At 43.9% G+C, this 17,566-nt stretch overlaps 1 protein-coding gene across 5 annotated transcripts in view; it reads left to right on the top strand.

The window, feature by feature from the left end:
• The window catches only part of trappc9 (trafficking protein particle complex subunit 9), a 1,144,460-nt gene that overhangs the window by 74,977 nt on the left and 1,051,917 nt on the right, over positions 1 to 17,566 (top strand). For all 5 annotated transcript variants that reach the window (XM_068031733.1, XM_068031737.1, XM_068031736.1 and 2 more), the window contains 2 exons: positions 6,546 to 6,671; positions 8,465 to 8,681. In XM_068031733.1, the coding sequence (XP_067887834.1) occupies positions 6,546 to 6,671; positions 8,465 to 8,681 (343 nt within the window). The remainder of the gene's footprint in view (positions 1 to 6,545; positions 6,672 to 8,464; positions 8,682 to 17,566) is intronic.

A 17,566-nucleotide genomic window follows, 5' to 3' on the forward strand; every position in this document is an offset into this window, starting at 1 on the left:
AGTCAGACTGGAACAATAAATGTTCGACATATCCCACAAAAAGACAGGCATAACCAGGACCCATGCGGGTACCCGTTGCAACGCCTTTCATTTGAAGGAAGTGAGTGGAGTTGAAGGAGAAGTTGCTCAATGTAAGAACAAGTTCAGCCAGGCGGAGGAGGGTGGTGGTGGATGGGGACTGGTTGGGCCTCTGTTCAAGGAAGAAGCAGAGTGCCCTCAGACCATCCTGGTTGGGGATGGAAGTGCAGAGAGATTGGACGTCCATAGTGAAGATGAGGCGGTTAGGGCCAGGCAACTGGAAATTGTCAAATGATGTAGGGTGTCCGAAGAGTCACGTATGTAGGTGGGAAGAGACTGGACCAGGGGAGAAAAGATAGAGTCAAGATAGTAAGAAATAAGTTCAGTGAGGCAGGAACAGGCTGAAACAATGGGTCTACCAGGACAGTCTTGTTTATGGATTTTGGGAAGGAGGTAGAAGCGGGCCGTCTGAGGTTGTTGGAGTGTGAGTTTGGAAGCTGTGGAAGGAAGATCTCCAGAGGAGATGAGGTCAGTGACAGTCCTGTGGACAGTAGCTTGATGTTCGGTGGTGGGGTCTAATTTTATCTGCTGACTCACTCTTGAGTTTGTATGCATTGTCCCTTCCTGCCGCACCCTGATATTCATTCTCCTTATTGCTATCTTGCTCTCTTCCCTTCTCCTCTCTCTTTAAATTATCACATCTTCCTTCATTTAATCACTTGATCCCTTGCTCCGACTATTTAGTTTAAAGCCATCTCTACTGCCTGAGTGAAACGACTTGCCAGAGCACTGGTCCCAGCATGGTTTAGGTGCAGAGCGTCCTAACGGTACAGCTCCCACTTTCCCCAGCACTGTACCAGTGCCCCATGAATTGAAACCCATTTCTCCCACACCAATCTTTGAGCCATGAATTTAACTTTCTAATCTTATTTACCCTTCACCAATTTGTGCGTGGCTCAGGTAATAGCCCCGAGATTATTACTTTTGAGGTTCTGCTTTTTAATTTAGCCCCGAGCTGCTCTTACTTCCTATGCAGAACCTCTTTCCTCGACCTATGTATGTTATTGGTACCCACGTGAACCACAACAACTAGATCGTCCCCCTCCAGCTGCAAGTTCCTCTCCAGCCCCGAGCAGATGTCCTGAACCCTGGCACTGGGCAGGTAACCGAGTCTTCTGCTCCAGCTTAAATGGCTTCCTGTACCCAAGTGCCATGGTCAGTTTGCTCATCCACCCTTCAGCCCTCCTGAAGACAGATATCCAAGATGGGTAGCCACAGTGGAGCCTGTCTCAGGGAGTTGGTCATTTGTAATTTGCAAATTATACGTACATACGAAGATACAAAATCGGAGCAGGAGTAGGCCACTCAGCCCTTCGAGCCTGCTCCGCCATTCAATCAGTTCATGGTTAAACTGCTTATCCACATTTCCACCTGCCTCCGATAACCTTTCACCCCCTTGCTCATCAAGAAGCTAAAGAATTAATGCCTTAAAAATATTCAAAGACTCTGCTTCCACCGCCTTTTGAGGAAGAGAATTCAAAGACTCATGATCCTCTGAGAGAAAAAATTTCTCCTCTCTGTCATAATTGGGCGACCCCTTATTTTTGAACAGTGATCCCTAGTTCTAGATTCTCCCACAAGGGGAAACATCCTTTCCACATCCACCCTGTCAAGACCCCTCAGGATCTAGTATGCTTCAATCAAGAAGCCTCTTACTCTTCGAAATTCCAGTGGATACAAGCCTGGCCTGGGAAGCCAGGGAGGAGATTGCAGAGGCTTTGTCCTTGATCTTTATGTCGTCATTGTCGACAGGAATAGTGCCGGAAGACTTGAGGATAGCAAATGTTGTCCCCTTGTTCAAGAAGGGGAGTAGAGACAGCCCTGGTAATTATAGACCTGTGAGCCTTACTTAGGTTGTGGGTAAAATGTTGGAAAAGGTTATAAGAGATAGGATTTATAATCATCTTGAAAAGAATAACTTAATTAGCGATAGTCAGCACGGTTTTGTGAAGGGTAGGTCGTGCTTCACAAACCTTATTGAGTTTTTTGAGAAGGAGACCAAACAGGTGGATGAGGGTAAAGCCGTGGATGTGGTGTATATGGATTTCAGTAAGGCGTTTGATAAGGTTCCCCACGGTAGGCTATTGCAGAAAATACGGAAGTATAGGATTGAAGGTGATTTAGTGCTTTGGATCAGAAATTGGCTAGCTGAAAGAAGACAGAGGGTGGTGGTTGATGGCAAATGTTCATCCTGGAGTTTAGCTACTAGTGGTGTACCGCAAGGATCTGTTTTGGGGCCACTGCTGTTTGTCATTTTTATAAATGACCTGGATGAGGGTGTAGAAGGGTGGGTTAGTAAATTTGCGGATGACACGAAGGTCGGTGGAGTTGTGGATAGTGCCGAAGGATGTTGTAGGTTACAGAGGGACATAGATAGGCTGCAGAGCTGGGCTGAGAGATGGCAAATGGAGTTTAATGCGGAAAAGTGTGAGGTGATTCACTTTGGAAGGAGTAACAGGAATGCAGAGTACTGGGCTAATGGGAAGATTCTTGGTAGTGTAGATGAGCAGAGAGATCTTGGTGTCCAGGTGCATAAATCCCTGAAAGTTGCCACCCAGGTTAATAGGGCTGTTAAGAATGCATATGGTGTGTTAGCTTTTATTAGTAGGGGGATCGAGTTTCGGAGCCACGAGGTCATGCTGCAGCTGTACAAAACTCTGGTGCGGCCGCACCTGGAGTATTGCGTGCAGTTCTGGTCACCGCATTATAGGAAGGATGTGGAAGCTTTGGAAAGGGTGCAGAGGAGATTTACTAGGATGTTGCCTGGTATGGAGGGAAGGTCTTACGAGGAAAGGCTGAGGGACTTGAGGTTGTTTTCGTTGGAGAGAAGGAGGAGGAGAGGTGACTTAATAGAGACATACAAGATAATCAGAGGGTTAGATAGGGTGGATAGTGAGAGTCTTTTTCCTCGGATGGTGATGGCAAACACGAGGGGACATAGCTTTAAGTTGAGGGTTGATAGATATAGGACAGATGTCAGAGGTAGTTTCTTTACTCAGAGAGTAGTAGGGGCGTGGAACGCCCTGCCTGCAACAGTAGTGGACTCGCCAACTTTAAGGGCATTTAAGTGGTCATTGGATAGACATATGGATGAAAATGGAATAGTGTAGGTCAGATGGTTTCACAGGTCGGCGCAACATCGAGGGCCGAAGGGCCTGTACTGCGCTGTAATGTTCTATGTTCTACGGCCTGTACAATCTTTCCTCGTAAGACAGCCCGCCCATTCCAGGTATTAGTCTAGTAAACCTTCTCTGTACTGCCTCCCACGCATTTAAATCCTTCCTTAAATAAGGAGACCACTACTGTGCACAGTACTCCAGATGTGAAGGTGGGGGAGAATTTTGGTTTTAGCGACCACAACATGGTACAATTTAAGCTTGTTATGGAGAAAGAAATAGACAAGTTGGAAAAAAAGGGTTTTGTTTGGGGGAGAGCGAATTCTAGTAAAATAAGGCAGGATCTGGTCAAGGTAGTCTGGAAAGAGTTACTTGTCGGGAAATCTACAGAAGAACAGTGGGGGGCAATCAAAAAGGAAATGGGGTGGGTACAGGCCCAACATGTTCCCTCTAGGGTAATAGGTAGGAGCAACAAGCCCAAGAGAACCACGGATGACCAGAAACATTCAGGGTACGATGAGAAGGAACAGAGAGGCTTTTAGCAAATACAAGGAGAGCAAATCAATGGAAGCATTAGTGGAGTACAGAAAGTGTAGGATGGAGCTTAAGAAAGCAATTAGGAGAGCAAAGAGGGGATATGAGAAAGCTCTGGCTGGTAAAAGTAGGGAAAATCCCAAGATATTCTATAAGTATATCAATGGGAAGAGGATAACCAGGGAAAGAGTAGGACCCGTTAGGGACCAAGGGGGAAATTTGTGGGTGGAGCCAGAGGACATTGGTAGGGTGTTGAACGAATTCTTCACATCTGTCTTCACCCAAGAGAATGAGGATGTTGATATGGAACTTAGAGAGACTGTGAGGATCTTGAGCAAATTGTCATAGGGAGTGACAAGGTATTGGAGGTTTTGGAAGGCTTAAAAGTGGACAAATCTCCAGGTCCGGACGATTTGTGTCCCAGGATGCTGTGCGAGGCGAGGGTAGAGATTGCAGGGGCTCTGACCCGAATTTTTAATTCCCCTCTGGCCACAGGGGAGGTGCCAGAGGACTGGAGAACAGCTAATGTGGTCCCACTATTTAAGAAAGGTTGCAGAGATAGGCCAGGGAACTACAGACCAGTGAGTCTCATGTCAGTGGTCGGGAAACTACTGGAGAAAATTCTGAAGGAGAGAATCTATCTCCACTTGGAGAGGCAAAATTTGATTAGGAATAGTCAGCATGGCCTTGTCAGCGGGAGGTCATGCCTAACAAATTTGATGGAATTTTTTGAGCATGTGACCAGGTGTGTAGATGAGGGTAGTGCAGTTGATGTAGTTTACATGAATTTCAGCAAAGCCTTTGACAAGGTCCCACAGGGGAGACTTATCAAGAAAGTAAATGCACATGGGATACAGGGTAACTTGTTAAGGTGGATTCAAAATTTGCTTAGCTGTAGGAGACAGAGAGTGATGACAGACGACTGTTTTAGTGACTGGAAGTCAGTGTCCAGTGGCGTACCACAGGGATCTGTGCTGGGTCCCCTATTGTTTGTCATTTATATGTACGACATAGATGACTATGTCGGGGGTAGGATCAGTAAGTTCGCGGATGACACAAAGATTGGCCGAGTGGTTAACAGTGAGGTGGAGTGTCTTGGGTTACAGGAAAATATAGACGGGATGGTCAAATGGGCAGTGTATTGCGATGGATAGAAAATTGGTTGCCAGACAGGAAACAGAGTAGGAATAAAGGGTCTTTTTCCGAATGGCAGGCAGCGACTAGTGGGGTACCGCAGGGATTGGTGCTAGGACCCAGCTATTCACAATATATATTAATGATTTAGATGAAGGAACTAAATGTAATATCTCCAAATTTGCAGATGATACAGAACTGGGTGGGAGGGTGAGTTGTGAGGAGGATGCAGAGGGGCTTCAGGGTGATTTGGACAAGTTGAGTGAGTGGGCTAATGCATGGCAGATGCAGTACAATGTGGATAAATGTGAGGTTATCCACTTTGGTCGCAAAAACAGGATGGCAGATTATTATCTGAACGGCTATCAACTGAGAGAGGGGAACATGCAATGAGATCTGGGTGTTCCCGTACACAAATCGCTGAAGGTAAGCATGCAGGTGCAACAGGCGGTAATAAAGGCAAATGTATGTTGGCCTTCATAGCGAGAGGATTTGAGTACAGGAGCAGGGATGTTTTGTTGCAATTATGCAGGGCCTTGGTGAGGCCACACCTGGAATATTGTGTGCAGTTTTGGTCTCCTTTTCTGAGGAAGGATGCTGTTGCTATAGAGTGCAGCAAAGGTTTACCAGACTGATTCCTGGGATGGCGGGACTGATGTATGAGGAGAGATTGAGGCGGTTAGGATTATATTCGCTGGAGTTCAGAAGAGTGAGGGTGGATCACATAGAAACCTATAAAGTTCGAACAAGACTTGACAGGGCAGATGCTGGAAGGATGTTCCCGATGGTGGGGGAGTCCAGAACCAGGGGTCATCGTCTAAGGATACGGGGTAAACCTTTCAGGACTGAGATGAGGAGAAATTACTTCACCCAGAGAGTGGTGAGCCTGTGGAATTCGCTACCACAGAAAGCAGTTGAGGCCAAAACATTGTATGTTTTCAAGAAGGAGTTAGATATAGCTCTTGGGGGTGAAAGGGATCACAAGATATGGGGGCAACAGGTTACTGAGTTGGATGGTCAGCCATGATCATAATGAATGGCGGAGCAGGCTCGAAGGGCCGAATGGCCTATTCCTGCTCCTATTTTCTATGTTTCTGTGAATTTGCTACATTTAAAAATGCAGATTTTCCTTTCCAAGGGTCTTTTCCTCTTTAGACGAAACACAGCCTGTCGGCCAATGTAGATTTTCTGCTGAGTCACAAATTCTTCCTTCCTTCAAGGAGAGCACTCTTCGCTGGTCTGCTAGTTCAAACCGGTTCTAGCCAGTCTTTAACACTGTCAAACTGATACAATACGGCATATGATCGCTCTCGCTCTCTCTCTCTCTCTCTCTCTCACACTGTTGCTTTGGACATTTTACTATCAGCAGCCGGGTGGCATAGTCCCCATAGGGCCTCCTGCCCAACATAAAACCCCGGCCCAAAACTTAGCAGCTGAAACTTCCATCCTTGGTGCATTATTGAATATTTCTAAAATCAGTCAACTGAAATCCAATACTAAATTTTGGTGCTTAGGGTGGAAATATTTTATGAATGATTTGTCAGTTCAAATTATGCTAACTTAAATATTAATTTATTAATTGGCATGAAATGTTTTGTATTAAATTGTTGGTTGTATTTAACGATTTCCTAAGCGAATTTGTGAGGACATTTAAAAATGGTTTATTTCATTATTTTCTTACAGTACAAAAATGCTGGTGTGATTGAGCTCGAAGCTTGTGTAAAGGCAGTTAGGGTGCTGGCTATTCAGAAGAGAAGCATGGAAGCCTCAGAGTTCCTTCAGAATGCTGTGTATATCAATCTTGGCCAGGTAATGTTTTCATTGATTCTGCGTTATATTTTTTTATGAAAAGCTTTGTTGATTTTCTTTCTTGATTCTCTTAAACTTGATTGTTGACTAATTTTGAGCAACAGATGGCCGATTAAAATATTCAAACCTTTTTGTCAACTCTTGATACCACTTACAAGATAGAGAGCAACTTGCATCTTTTCAAAAAGAAATAACTGAGGCATTGATACAAAAGTATTGAGGCTGCTAGTTTTTTTAAAAAGAACAATGCTGTGTTTACTTCACCTTTAAATTAAACTGAACTTTGAATTGAGTAAATATGTTTTTTTAAAAATCATTTATCTACTTTTGTAGATGAGCTATATATTTCAATTCAGAGAAAATACAATGATATAGTTTGGAACAATTTGTGCCGACGTTCTGTTCAAATCTGCTAAATAAAAGTTAGATTTCATCCATTTTTAGCACTATTGAAAGTTATAGCATTTCAGTACTTCGTAATGCCAGTTTGTGTTGAGTTTAAATGAAGAAGCTGTTGCTGGGTTACAGTTTTCCACTAACTGAGTCTGTTAGCGCATAGAGCTCATTACTGTGGTTGAAATCTTCCTCCTCCTCTTGTGCAAATCTAAAGCTGACGTTTAGTTTCAAATTTGATGTATATGTTCAACGGAAAAATAGCCATAGGATTCATCCAAAAATTGTGTTGAAAATATTATCTTGGGCATTAGGTATATAATCCAATTTTCCAAGATCTTAGTTGTTGTTGATATGTTTGGAAATCGATTCTAATACTGTTACCTGTTTTTGTACATGTTTATTTGTTTAATGTGCATTATCCACATGCCATGAATTTTTTTCTCCAGTTTCAAAAGCAGTCCATACAGTTGCACTGCAACAGGAATGTTACGTTTTAATAGGAGTGTAATCGCTAAAGGGGAAAATGCAGCTGTGCCTGAACCTTTTGGTTAATGCTTCTGTTTTCTTGAGAAGAGCAAAAGCTGTGTTCTTAGTCAGCTACTGAATGAGAAGTCTTGTGCATTTTCATATCTTGGTTGCTTCTGTATATGTCAGAATAAGATGTAGAAATATTATTTGCAGTTCCGAGCACCTAACTGTGGGGAAAGATATGTTTTGTGCTACTCAGAGCTATGCTTTAAAGTTCAATTTTGCAATCAAAGCTAATTTTATACGTGCAAGTGGAATAAAATTATACACCGAAGTCTGTTAAGTAATCAGAGCAAAAATAACTTCCTTTTTCTTTGCTATATCTTCAAAATAGGAGGCATGAATACTGAAGATATAACTTGCCATAGAAGGGCATAACTTGTCAAGGTTTATCATGTCCAAACATTGCAAGAAGGCAATGTATAAAAATCAAACTGGGATGTTGGATTATGTTGTCAATTTGTCAAGTGCAGATTTGCAGAAGTCATGTTAACATTACACAGAGTTTTGTATGAAGAACATTGCTTTTTTTTGTTACAACAGCACAGATTATGGGGTGATAAAATAGTGTTTAAAGTTATGAGAGGATGGGACAGGATCGATAGAGCAGACTATTTTTATTAGTTGAAGAGTTGGGATTGAGGGGCCATTGATGCAAGATTAAGTGTAAGAAATTTAGAACAGAGAAGCAAAATGATTTGCCATCTGTCTGACAATCTCTCATTTGGATGTGTTTTGTGATTATGGTATCACCATGTGCTATGTGCAGAATGCTTAATAAAATTATCTGTTTGTATGCTCATACTGAGAAATTTTGCATGTTTTCAGTATTTCTCATACAATTTTCTAATAATTGTATTTTCTTGTAGCTCTCTGAAGAGGAGAAGATTCAGCGATACAGTGTCCTTTCTGAGCTGTATGACCTGATAGGTTTTCATCGTAAAGCTGCATTCTTCAAACGCGTAGCTGCTATGCAATGTGTAACACCATCCATCGCTGACCCTGGATGGAGAGCTTGCTATAAGCTGTTGTTAGAAACACTGTCTGGATATAGCCTGTCACTGGATCCCCAAGACTTCAGCAAAGGTAAAATTTTGTTTTTCAGTCTTGTCAAAGTTTTAATGAAGCAAATGCATCCTGTATTTCCAAAATAATAATAGACTTGCTTCCATCTAAATATAGCCTTCTTTCCTCGTCAAAACTGTAAAGCAAGTGCTTTATTAATCTTGAGTGTGATGGCTTTATACTAAATCTGACTGGGATCTTTCACATTTCAAAAGGGAAGGAAGTTTGTCTCAGCCAGGCATGTGCAAGGGCATTGATAGTCTGTGTAAGAGATCAGACTGTCAGTGACCAGACTTAAAATGCTTGATGTGGCACACGTTTTGCCAGCAATGGCCACGGTTTAGATTTGTTGAAGGAAGCAATAGGTGTGTCTCTCTCAATTGGGGAGTATTTGTGTCTTTGCTACTTGCCTTATGGAATCGAGGCCTCCAAGGACAAGGTTGAGAATGGCCAAACTCATTGAATTTCAGACCTTTCTCGTCAACAGAAAAAGCTGAGAGAATTGTCCCATCAGTCTTGAGTGAGTTTGAACTAAAGGCAGGCTCAAGTCTGCAAATGAAACCCGACCCAAGCCCGACAGAACCACATCCGACCCGAGCCCAACCCAGTCCTAGTCCTTTCGTTTTTTCCTGCGCCCGGCCTGACCCGACCACACCACCGGAATGTTCAGTTAACCTAACTTCCGTTTTTCACTTTTTAAGTTTGTAAGCAACAAAAACTGTAACTGGACTTGAAAGGTTGCTTAAAAAGTACGTTAAAATTGGAGCCATGTACCCAGAGGCGGTGATAGAGTGTGTCTGACCCGGCCCGAGCCCGAATGCCGGACCCGTAAGAGCGACCCGACCCCGACACGTCGTCCGGTTCGGGTCGGGTAGCCATGCTCTATTTTGAACCATGATCACAGAAGTGAAAGGCCATGTATTAACCCATTAAATGGTCTATCCTTATTAAATTTTTGCTGATGGTTGAATAATGTCTTCCCCCCCCAAAATAAAAGTCTGAAGTTAAGTGCTTATCAAAACAAAGACCTTTATGGGACTTAAAAAAAAAATTTATTTAACATACATGATCCGAATAACTGAAATTCTATAAATTATGCTATCATAAACTAACATAAAAAACTTTTTTCCCCCTGTGGATTTATTAGAATTGAATTGTAGATGTCCAGTTACCATATGCTTAATAATAGATTCTAGCATTTTCCCTTCGACTGATGTCAGGCTACCTGGCCTATAGATTTCTTGATCTCTTCCCTACACTCCCCTGCCACCTTTCTTCAACAGAGGGGTTACATTAATAGAGGCATTGGAGGGCACCTCAATCCTGTTTGATACACAAACTGTCCAGTGTGGAAACTTCTTGTGTTTTGTACCACATGTGCAGGAAGTGTCGTCAGCTAGAGGAACTTCAATAGTAGCTGGCGTCACTGCGGTGCATCCGCGAGGCTGAGAGCTATGTGGATAGCGTGTTTTGGAATGTGGTCATCCTGCAGCTTAAGATTGTGCAAGCAGGGAGGGATGAGTGACTGTTAGGCAGTCAAGGAGGACCAGGCAGGTAGTGCAGGAGTCTCTGGAGCGCATCTTGCTCTCCAACCGGTTCTGAATACCGGTGAGTTACGGTTGCTCTGGGGAGTGCAGCCAGAGCCAAGGCACTATGGCTGCCTTAACTGCACAGGTGGGGCAGGAGGAAGATGGGAAAGAAATAGTGTTGGGGGAATTCTATAGTTAGGGGAACAAACAGGACTTTCTGTGGCTGCAGGCATGCATCCAGGATGGTATGTTGACTTCTTGGTGCCAGGGTCAAAGATGTCACTGAACAGCTGCAGAGTGCTCTGAGGTGGGGAGTGAACAGCCAGCAGTTGTGGTCCATATTGATCCCAATGACATAGGTAGAAAGAGCGATGCGGTCCTGCAGGCAGATTTTAGGGAGCTCAGAAGGAAACGAGCATGCAGGACCTCAAAGGTGGTAATCTCCGGATTACTCCCAGTATCACATGCTAGTGAGTATAAAAGTAGGAGGGTAGGGCAGATAAATGTGTGGCTGGAGAGATGGTGCAGGAGGGAGGGCTTTCGATTCCTGGGACATTGGGGGAGTGGAACTTGGACAGGCCAGACAGGTTGCACCCAAACAGAGCTGGGACAAATGTCTACGCGGCGTGGATTGTTCGTGCTACTGGGGAAGCTTTAAATTTAGTTGGCAGCGCGATGGGAACCAAGATGTAACGTGAGAGAGGAAAAACAAGGTGCACAAAGAATTGGGGGAGACAGATAGCACGAGAGGAAGAAATAGTAAACTATTCGTTAGGGTCAGAGTAAGAAGAAATGCAGTAAGGTCTAAATTATATTTATAGAGCATGTATGTGAACACACGGAGTGTGGTAAATAAGGTTAGTGAGCTGCAGGCGCAAATGGTGGGAATATGATGTTGGGGCAATAACTGAGACCGAGCTCAAAAAAGGGTGCTAAATGTTCCTGGATACAAGGTATTCAGAAAAAATAGGGAAGGAAAGAAAGGGTGGCAGTATTGATTAAGGAGAATATTATAGTGCTGGAGCGAGGATGTCTTAAGAGGGGTCAAGGTCCAAATTTATTTGGTTAGAGCTAAGAAACTCGAGGTACCATAACACTGCTGGGTGTATTCTATAGGCCACCAACTAGTGGGAAAGATATATAGAGGAACAAGTTTGTAAGGAAATTAGAGAGGTGAAAAAGCTGTAGAGCAATTAGAATGGGGGACTTGAATTATCCTAACATATAGACTCGGAAAGGAATAGTGTAAAGAACTAAGATGGTTAAGAGTTTCTTAAGTGTGCTCAGGACCGTTTTCTTGATCTTGCTGTTTCTGGACCAACAAGGAAGAAGGCATTGTTGGATCTAATTCTGAGGAATGAGGTGGGTCAAGTGGGCCAAGTGTCAGTTGGGGAACACCTAGGGGACAGTGATTATGCTATCATAAGGTTTAGGTTAGCTGTGGAAAAGGACAAGGAGCACTCTAGAATAAAAATACTTAATTAGAGGAGGGCCAGTTTCAGTGAGGTGAGGACAGACGTGGCCCAGTTAAATTGGAATCAAAGATAAGCAAGCAAAGTTTTAATGGAATAATGGGCTGTATCGAAAGAGGAGATGGTTCAGGTACCATAAAGGTACATTCTCACAAGGGGGATAGGTGGGACAATCCAAGCCAGAGCTCCTTGAATGCTGAAAGCGAGAGAGAGAGAGAAAGATGAAGCAGAAAATGGTGCATAGGAAAGGATGTCTGGTTGAAAATAGAAGTGAGAGCCAGGCTGAATATGGATAGTTCAGAGGGGATGTGAAAAAAGAAATGAGAAGTAAAGAGAGAGTGTGACAACAGACTGGCAACTAACAAAAATAAATCCAAAAGTTTTCTATACGAATTGGAGTAGTCAAAGGGCAGTAAAAGTGAGAGTGCGGCAGATTCGGGACCAAACAGATTTATGCATGGAAGCAGAGGGCATGGCTGAGGTACCAAATGAGTACTTACCAAAGAAGAACATACTGCCAAAGCCATAGTGAAAGAGGAGGTAATTTCAATTTTTAGTCCATCCAGTGTCTTCGAGTAGGTATCAGAAAGCCTGGCTGTAATTCAAGTTGCTAAGTCACCAGAAGCAGACTGGATGCACCTGAGCATATTGAGGGAAATAAGGGTGGAAATTGTGGAGGCAGTGGGCATAATCTTCGAATCCGCCTTAGATACAGGGGTGGTGCTGGAGGACTGGAGAATTGTAAATGGTACACCCTTGTTCAAAAGAGAGTGTAAGGATAAACCCACAACTACAGGCCAGTCAGTTTAACCTTGGTGGGAAAGCTTTTAGAATCGATAATTCTGGACAAATTTAACAGTCACTTGGAGAAATGTGGATTAATTAGAGAAAGACTGCATGTATTTGTGAAAGGCAAATTATGTTTAATTAACTTAATTGAGTTTTTCTGATGAGGTGACAGAGAGGGTTGATGAGGGTAATACGTTTGATGTGTACACAATTTCCAAAAGATGTTTGGTAAAGTGCCATGCAACAGCTTTATCAGCAAAGTCAAAGCCCATGGAATAAAAGGGACAGTGGGAGCATGGATACGAAGTTGGCTGAGTGACAGGAAACAGTAGTGGTAAAAGATTTGTTTTTTGGTCTGGAGGAAGCTATGTAGTGGTGTTCCGCAGGGGTCGGTACTAGGATCGTGACTGTTAATCTGTATTATTAACCAAGACTTGGGTATGCATGGCCCAATTTCAAAAATTGCAGATGAGACCAAACTTGGAAGTATTGTGAACCGTGAGGAGGATAGAGATAGACTTCAAGAGGACATAGACAGACTGGTGGAATTGGTGGATACGTGGCAGGTGAAATGTGAAATGCAACATTTTGATGGGAAGAACAAGGAGAAGCAAGATAAAATAAAGGATACAATTCTAAAGCGGGTGCAAGAGCAGTGGGACTTGGGGTGTATGTATACAACTATTGAAGGTGTTAAGGCAGGTTGAGAAAGCATACCGAGTCTTGGGCTTTATAAATTGAGGCAAAAAGTACAAAAGCAAGGAAGCTATAATGAACCTTTTATAAAGCACTGGTTTGGCCACAACTGGGGAGGTGGTGACGTAGTGGTATTGTCGCTGTACTAGTAACCCAATGACCTGGGGTATTGCTCTGGGGACATGGGTTTTAAACCCACAACTGCAGAAGGTCGAGTTTGAATTCAATTGATAAATGTGGAATTAAAAGCTAGTCCAATGATGGCCAGGAAACCATTGACGATTGTTGTAAAAACCCATCTGGTTCACTAATGTCCTTACCCACAGCAATGTGGTTGACTCTGAAATGGCCTAGCTATCCACTCAGTTGTATCTAACTGCTACAAAGTCAATAAAAAAGACCAGGACAGTATCCAGGCTTGGGCTGATAAGTAGCAGGTAACATTCATGCTACACAAGTGCCAGGCAATGACCATCTCCAACCAGAGAGAATCTAACCATCTCCCCTTGACATTCAATGACATTACCATTGCTGAATCCCCCACAATCAACTTCCTTGGGGCTACCATTGACCAGAAACTGAACTGGAGTCGCCATATAAATACCGTGGCTACAAGAGCAGGTCAGAGGCTAGGAATCCTGCGGCGAGTAACTCACCTCCTGACTCCTCAAAGCCTGTCCACCATCTACAAGGCACAAGTCAGGAGTGTGATGGAATACTCTCCACTTGCCTGGATGGGTGCAGCTCCAACAACACTCAAGAAGCTCGACACCATCCAGGACAAAGCAGCCCACTTGATTGGCACCCCATCCACAAATATTCGCTCCCTGCAGCATCGACGCACAGTGGCAGTAGTGTGTACTATCTACAAGGTACACTGCAGCAACGCACCATGGCTCCTTAGAGAGCACCTTCCAAACCCGTGATCTCTACCAACGAGAAGGACAAGGGCAGCAAATGCATGGCAACATCACCACCTGCAAGTTCCCCTCCAAGTCACACACCATCCTGACTTGGAACTAAATTGCCGTTCCTTCACTGTCGCTGGGTCAAAATCCTGGAACTCCCTCCCTAACAGCACTGTGGGTGTACCTACCTCACATGGGCTGCAGAGGTTCAAGAAGGCAGCTCACCACCACCTTCTCAAGGGCAATTAGGGATGGTCAATAAATGCTGGTCTAGCGAGCGATGCCCACATCCCATGAATTAATAAAAAAAAAACTGGAGTATTGTGTCCAATTCTGGGCACCGCACTTTAGGAAGGATATGAAGACATTAGAGCGGGCGCAGAAAAGATTTACAAAAATGGTTCCAGAGATGTGGGACTGCAGTGACTTGGATAGATTGGAGAAGCTGGGGTTGTTCTCAGTGAAGAGGAGGTTGAGAAGCGATTTGATAAAGGTTTTCGAAACCATGAGGGGTCCAGACAGAGTAAATAGGGAGAAACCGTTCCCATTGGCTGAAGGTGGTGTAGTGGTAATGTCACTAGACTAGTAATCCAGAGCCCCAGGCTAATCTGGGGACATGGGTTTGAATCCCACCATGGCAGATGACACCAGCAGCTCCCAACTATTCTAACCCCATATTCCTGCACTTGGCCCGTATCCTTGTATGCTATGGCGTTTCAAGTGCTGATCTAAATACTACTTAAATGTTGTGCGGGATCCTGCCTCCACCACCTCTTCAGGCAATGCGTTTCAGATTCCAACCACTCGCTGGGTGAAATTTTTTTTCCTCAAATCACCTCTAAACCTCCTACCCCTTACCTTAAATCTATGCCTCCTGGTTCTTGACCCCTCTGCTAAGGGAAAAAGTTTCTTCCTATCAAACTATCAATGCCCCTCATAATCTTGTACACCTCAGTCATGTGCCCCGTCAGCCTTCTCTGCTCCGAGGAAAACTACGCTGGCCTTTTCAGTCTCTCTTCATAGCTGAAATGCTCCAGCCCAGGCAACATCCTGGTGAATCTTCTCTGCATCCTCTCCAGTGCAATCACATTCTTCCTATAGTTTGGTGCCCAGAACTGTACACAGTACTCCAGCTGTGGCCTAACTAGCATTTTATACAGCTCCATCATAACCTCCCTGCTCTTATATTCTATGCCTCGGCTAATAAAGGCAAGTATCCCATATGCCTTCCTAACCACCTTATCTACCTGTGCTGCTACCTTCAGTGATCTATGGACAAGTACACCAAGGTCCCTCTGATTTGTACATCCTAGGGTCCTACCATCCATTGGATATTTCCTTGCTTTGTTAGTCCTCCCAAAATGCATTACTTCACACTTCTCAGGATTAAATTCCATTTTCCACTGCTCCGCCCATCTTACCAGCCCATCCATATCTCCCTGTAATGGAAGGATTTCCTCCTTGCTATTTACAACACCACCAATTTTTGTGTCATCTGTGAACTTACTGATAAGACCTCTGATATTCACGTCGAAATCATTAATGTACACTACAAACAGCAACGGTCCCAGCACAGATGCCTGTGGTACACCATTGGTCACAGGCTTCCACTCGCAAAAACAGCCCTCAACCATTACCCTCTGCCTCCTGTCACTAAGTCAATTTTGGATCCAATTTGCCAAATTGCCCTGGATCCCATGGGCTCTTATCTTCTTAACCAATCTCTCATGCGAGACCTTGTCAAAAGCCTTACTAAAATCCATGTAGACTACATCTACTGCTTTACCCTCATCTACACATCTAGTCACCGACTCTCAAAATTCAGTCGTTAGCTCGACACGATCTCCCCCTGACAAAGCCGTGCTGACTATCCTTGATTAATCCCTGCCTCTCCAAGTGGAGATTAATCCTGTCCCTCAGAATTTTTTCCAGTATTTGCCCAACCACTCATGTTAAACTCACCAGCCTGTAATTACCTGGTTTATCTCTGCTACCCTTCCTGAATAATGGTACCACATTCGCTGTCCTCCAGTCCGCTGGTACCTTTCCTGTGACCAGAGAGGATTTGAAAATTTGTGTCAAAGCTCCTGCTATCTTCTCCCTTGCCTGGGATACATCTCATCTGGGCTTGAGGATTTATCCACTTTTAAGCCTGCTAAAATGGGTAGGTGGTAGGGAAATATAGGGACAGGTGGGGATGTGGTAGGAATATGGAATTAGTGTAGGATTAGTATAAATGGGTGGTTGATGGTCGGCACAGACTCGGTGGGCCGAAGGGCCTGTTTCAGTGCTGTATCTCTAAACTAAACTGATATGCTGATATGTTCAAGTATATCACAATCCCCCTCCCTGATCACTACAGCTACATCATCTTTCTCCATAGTGAACACCGATCAAAAATAATCATTTAAAACCTCACCTATGTCCTCCGGCTCCACACAAAGATTGCCACATTGGTCCCTAATGGGCCCTACTCTTTCCCTGGTTATCCTCTTACCCTTAATATACTTATAAAACACCTTAGGATTTTCCTTTTATCTTGCCCACCAGTGTTTTTTCATGTCCCCTCTTCGCTCTCCTAATTACTTTTTTAAGTGCCACCCTACACTATCTATACTACTCTAGGGCCTCCGCTGTTTTCAACGCTTGGGATCTGCCATAAGCCTCTTTTTTTTTTTTTCCTGATCCAACCCTCTATATCCCTTGACATCCAGGGTTCCCTGCACCTGTTGGTCCTACCCTTCATCTTTAATAGTTACATGTTGGCTCTGAACTCTCAATTTCCTCTTTGATTGACTCCCACTGATATGATGTAGACTTTCATACAAGTAGCTGCTCCCTGTCCACTTTGGCCAGATTCTGTTTTATCATATTGAAATCTGCCTTCCCCCAATTCAGTACCTTTATTTCTGGTCCATCTTTGTCCTTTTCCATAACTACCTTAAATCTTAGCGTTATGGTCACTGTCCCCAAAATGCTCCCCCACTGACACTTCGACCACTTTTCCGGCATCATTCCCTAGGATTAGATCCAGTACTGCCCCTCCTCTTGTAGGAATTTCTACGTACTGGCTCAAAAAGCTCTCCTGTGTGCAACGAACAAAGAAAATTACAGCACAGGAACAGGTCCTTCGGCCCTCCAAGCCTGTGCCGATCCAGATCCTCTATTTAAACATGTTGCCTATTATCTAAGGGTCTGTATCTCTTTGCTTCCTGCCCATTCATGTATCTGTCTAGATACATCTTAAAAGACGCTATCGTGCCCGCGTCTACCACCTCCGCTGGCAACGCGTTCCAGGCACCCACCACCCTCTGCGTAAAGAACTTTCCACGCATATCCCCCCTAAACTTTTCCCCGATGCATTTTAAGAATTCCGTCCCCTTTTAAGCCTTTTGCACTAAGACTATCCCAGTTAATATTGGGGAAGTTGAAATCCCCCTACTATTATTACCCTATTATTTTTACACCTCTCCGAGATTTGCCTGCAAATCTGCTCCTCTGTCTCTTCCTGA

Source organism: Heterodontus francisci, chromosome 5, assembly GCF_036365525.1.
Source record: "Heterodontus francisci isolate sHetFra1 chromosome 5, sHetFra1.hap1, whole genome shotgun sequence".
Lineage (NCBI taxonomy): Eukaryota > Metazoa > Chordata > Chondrichthyes > Heterodontiformes > Heterodontidae > Heterodontus > Heterodontus francisci.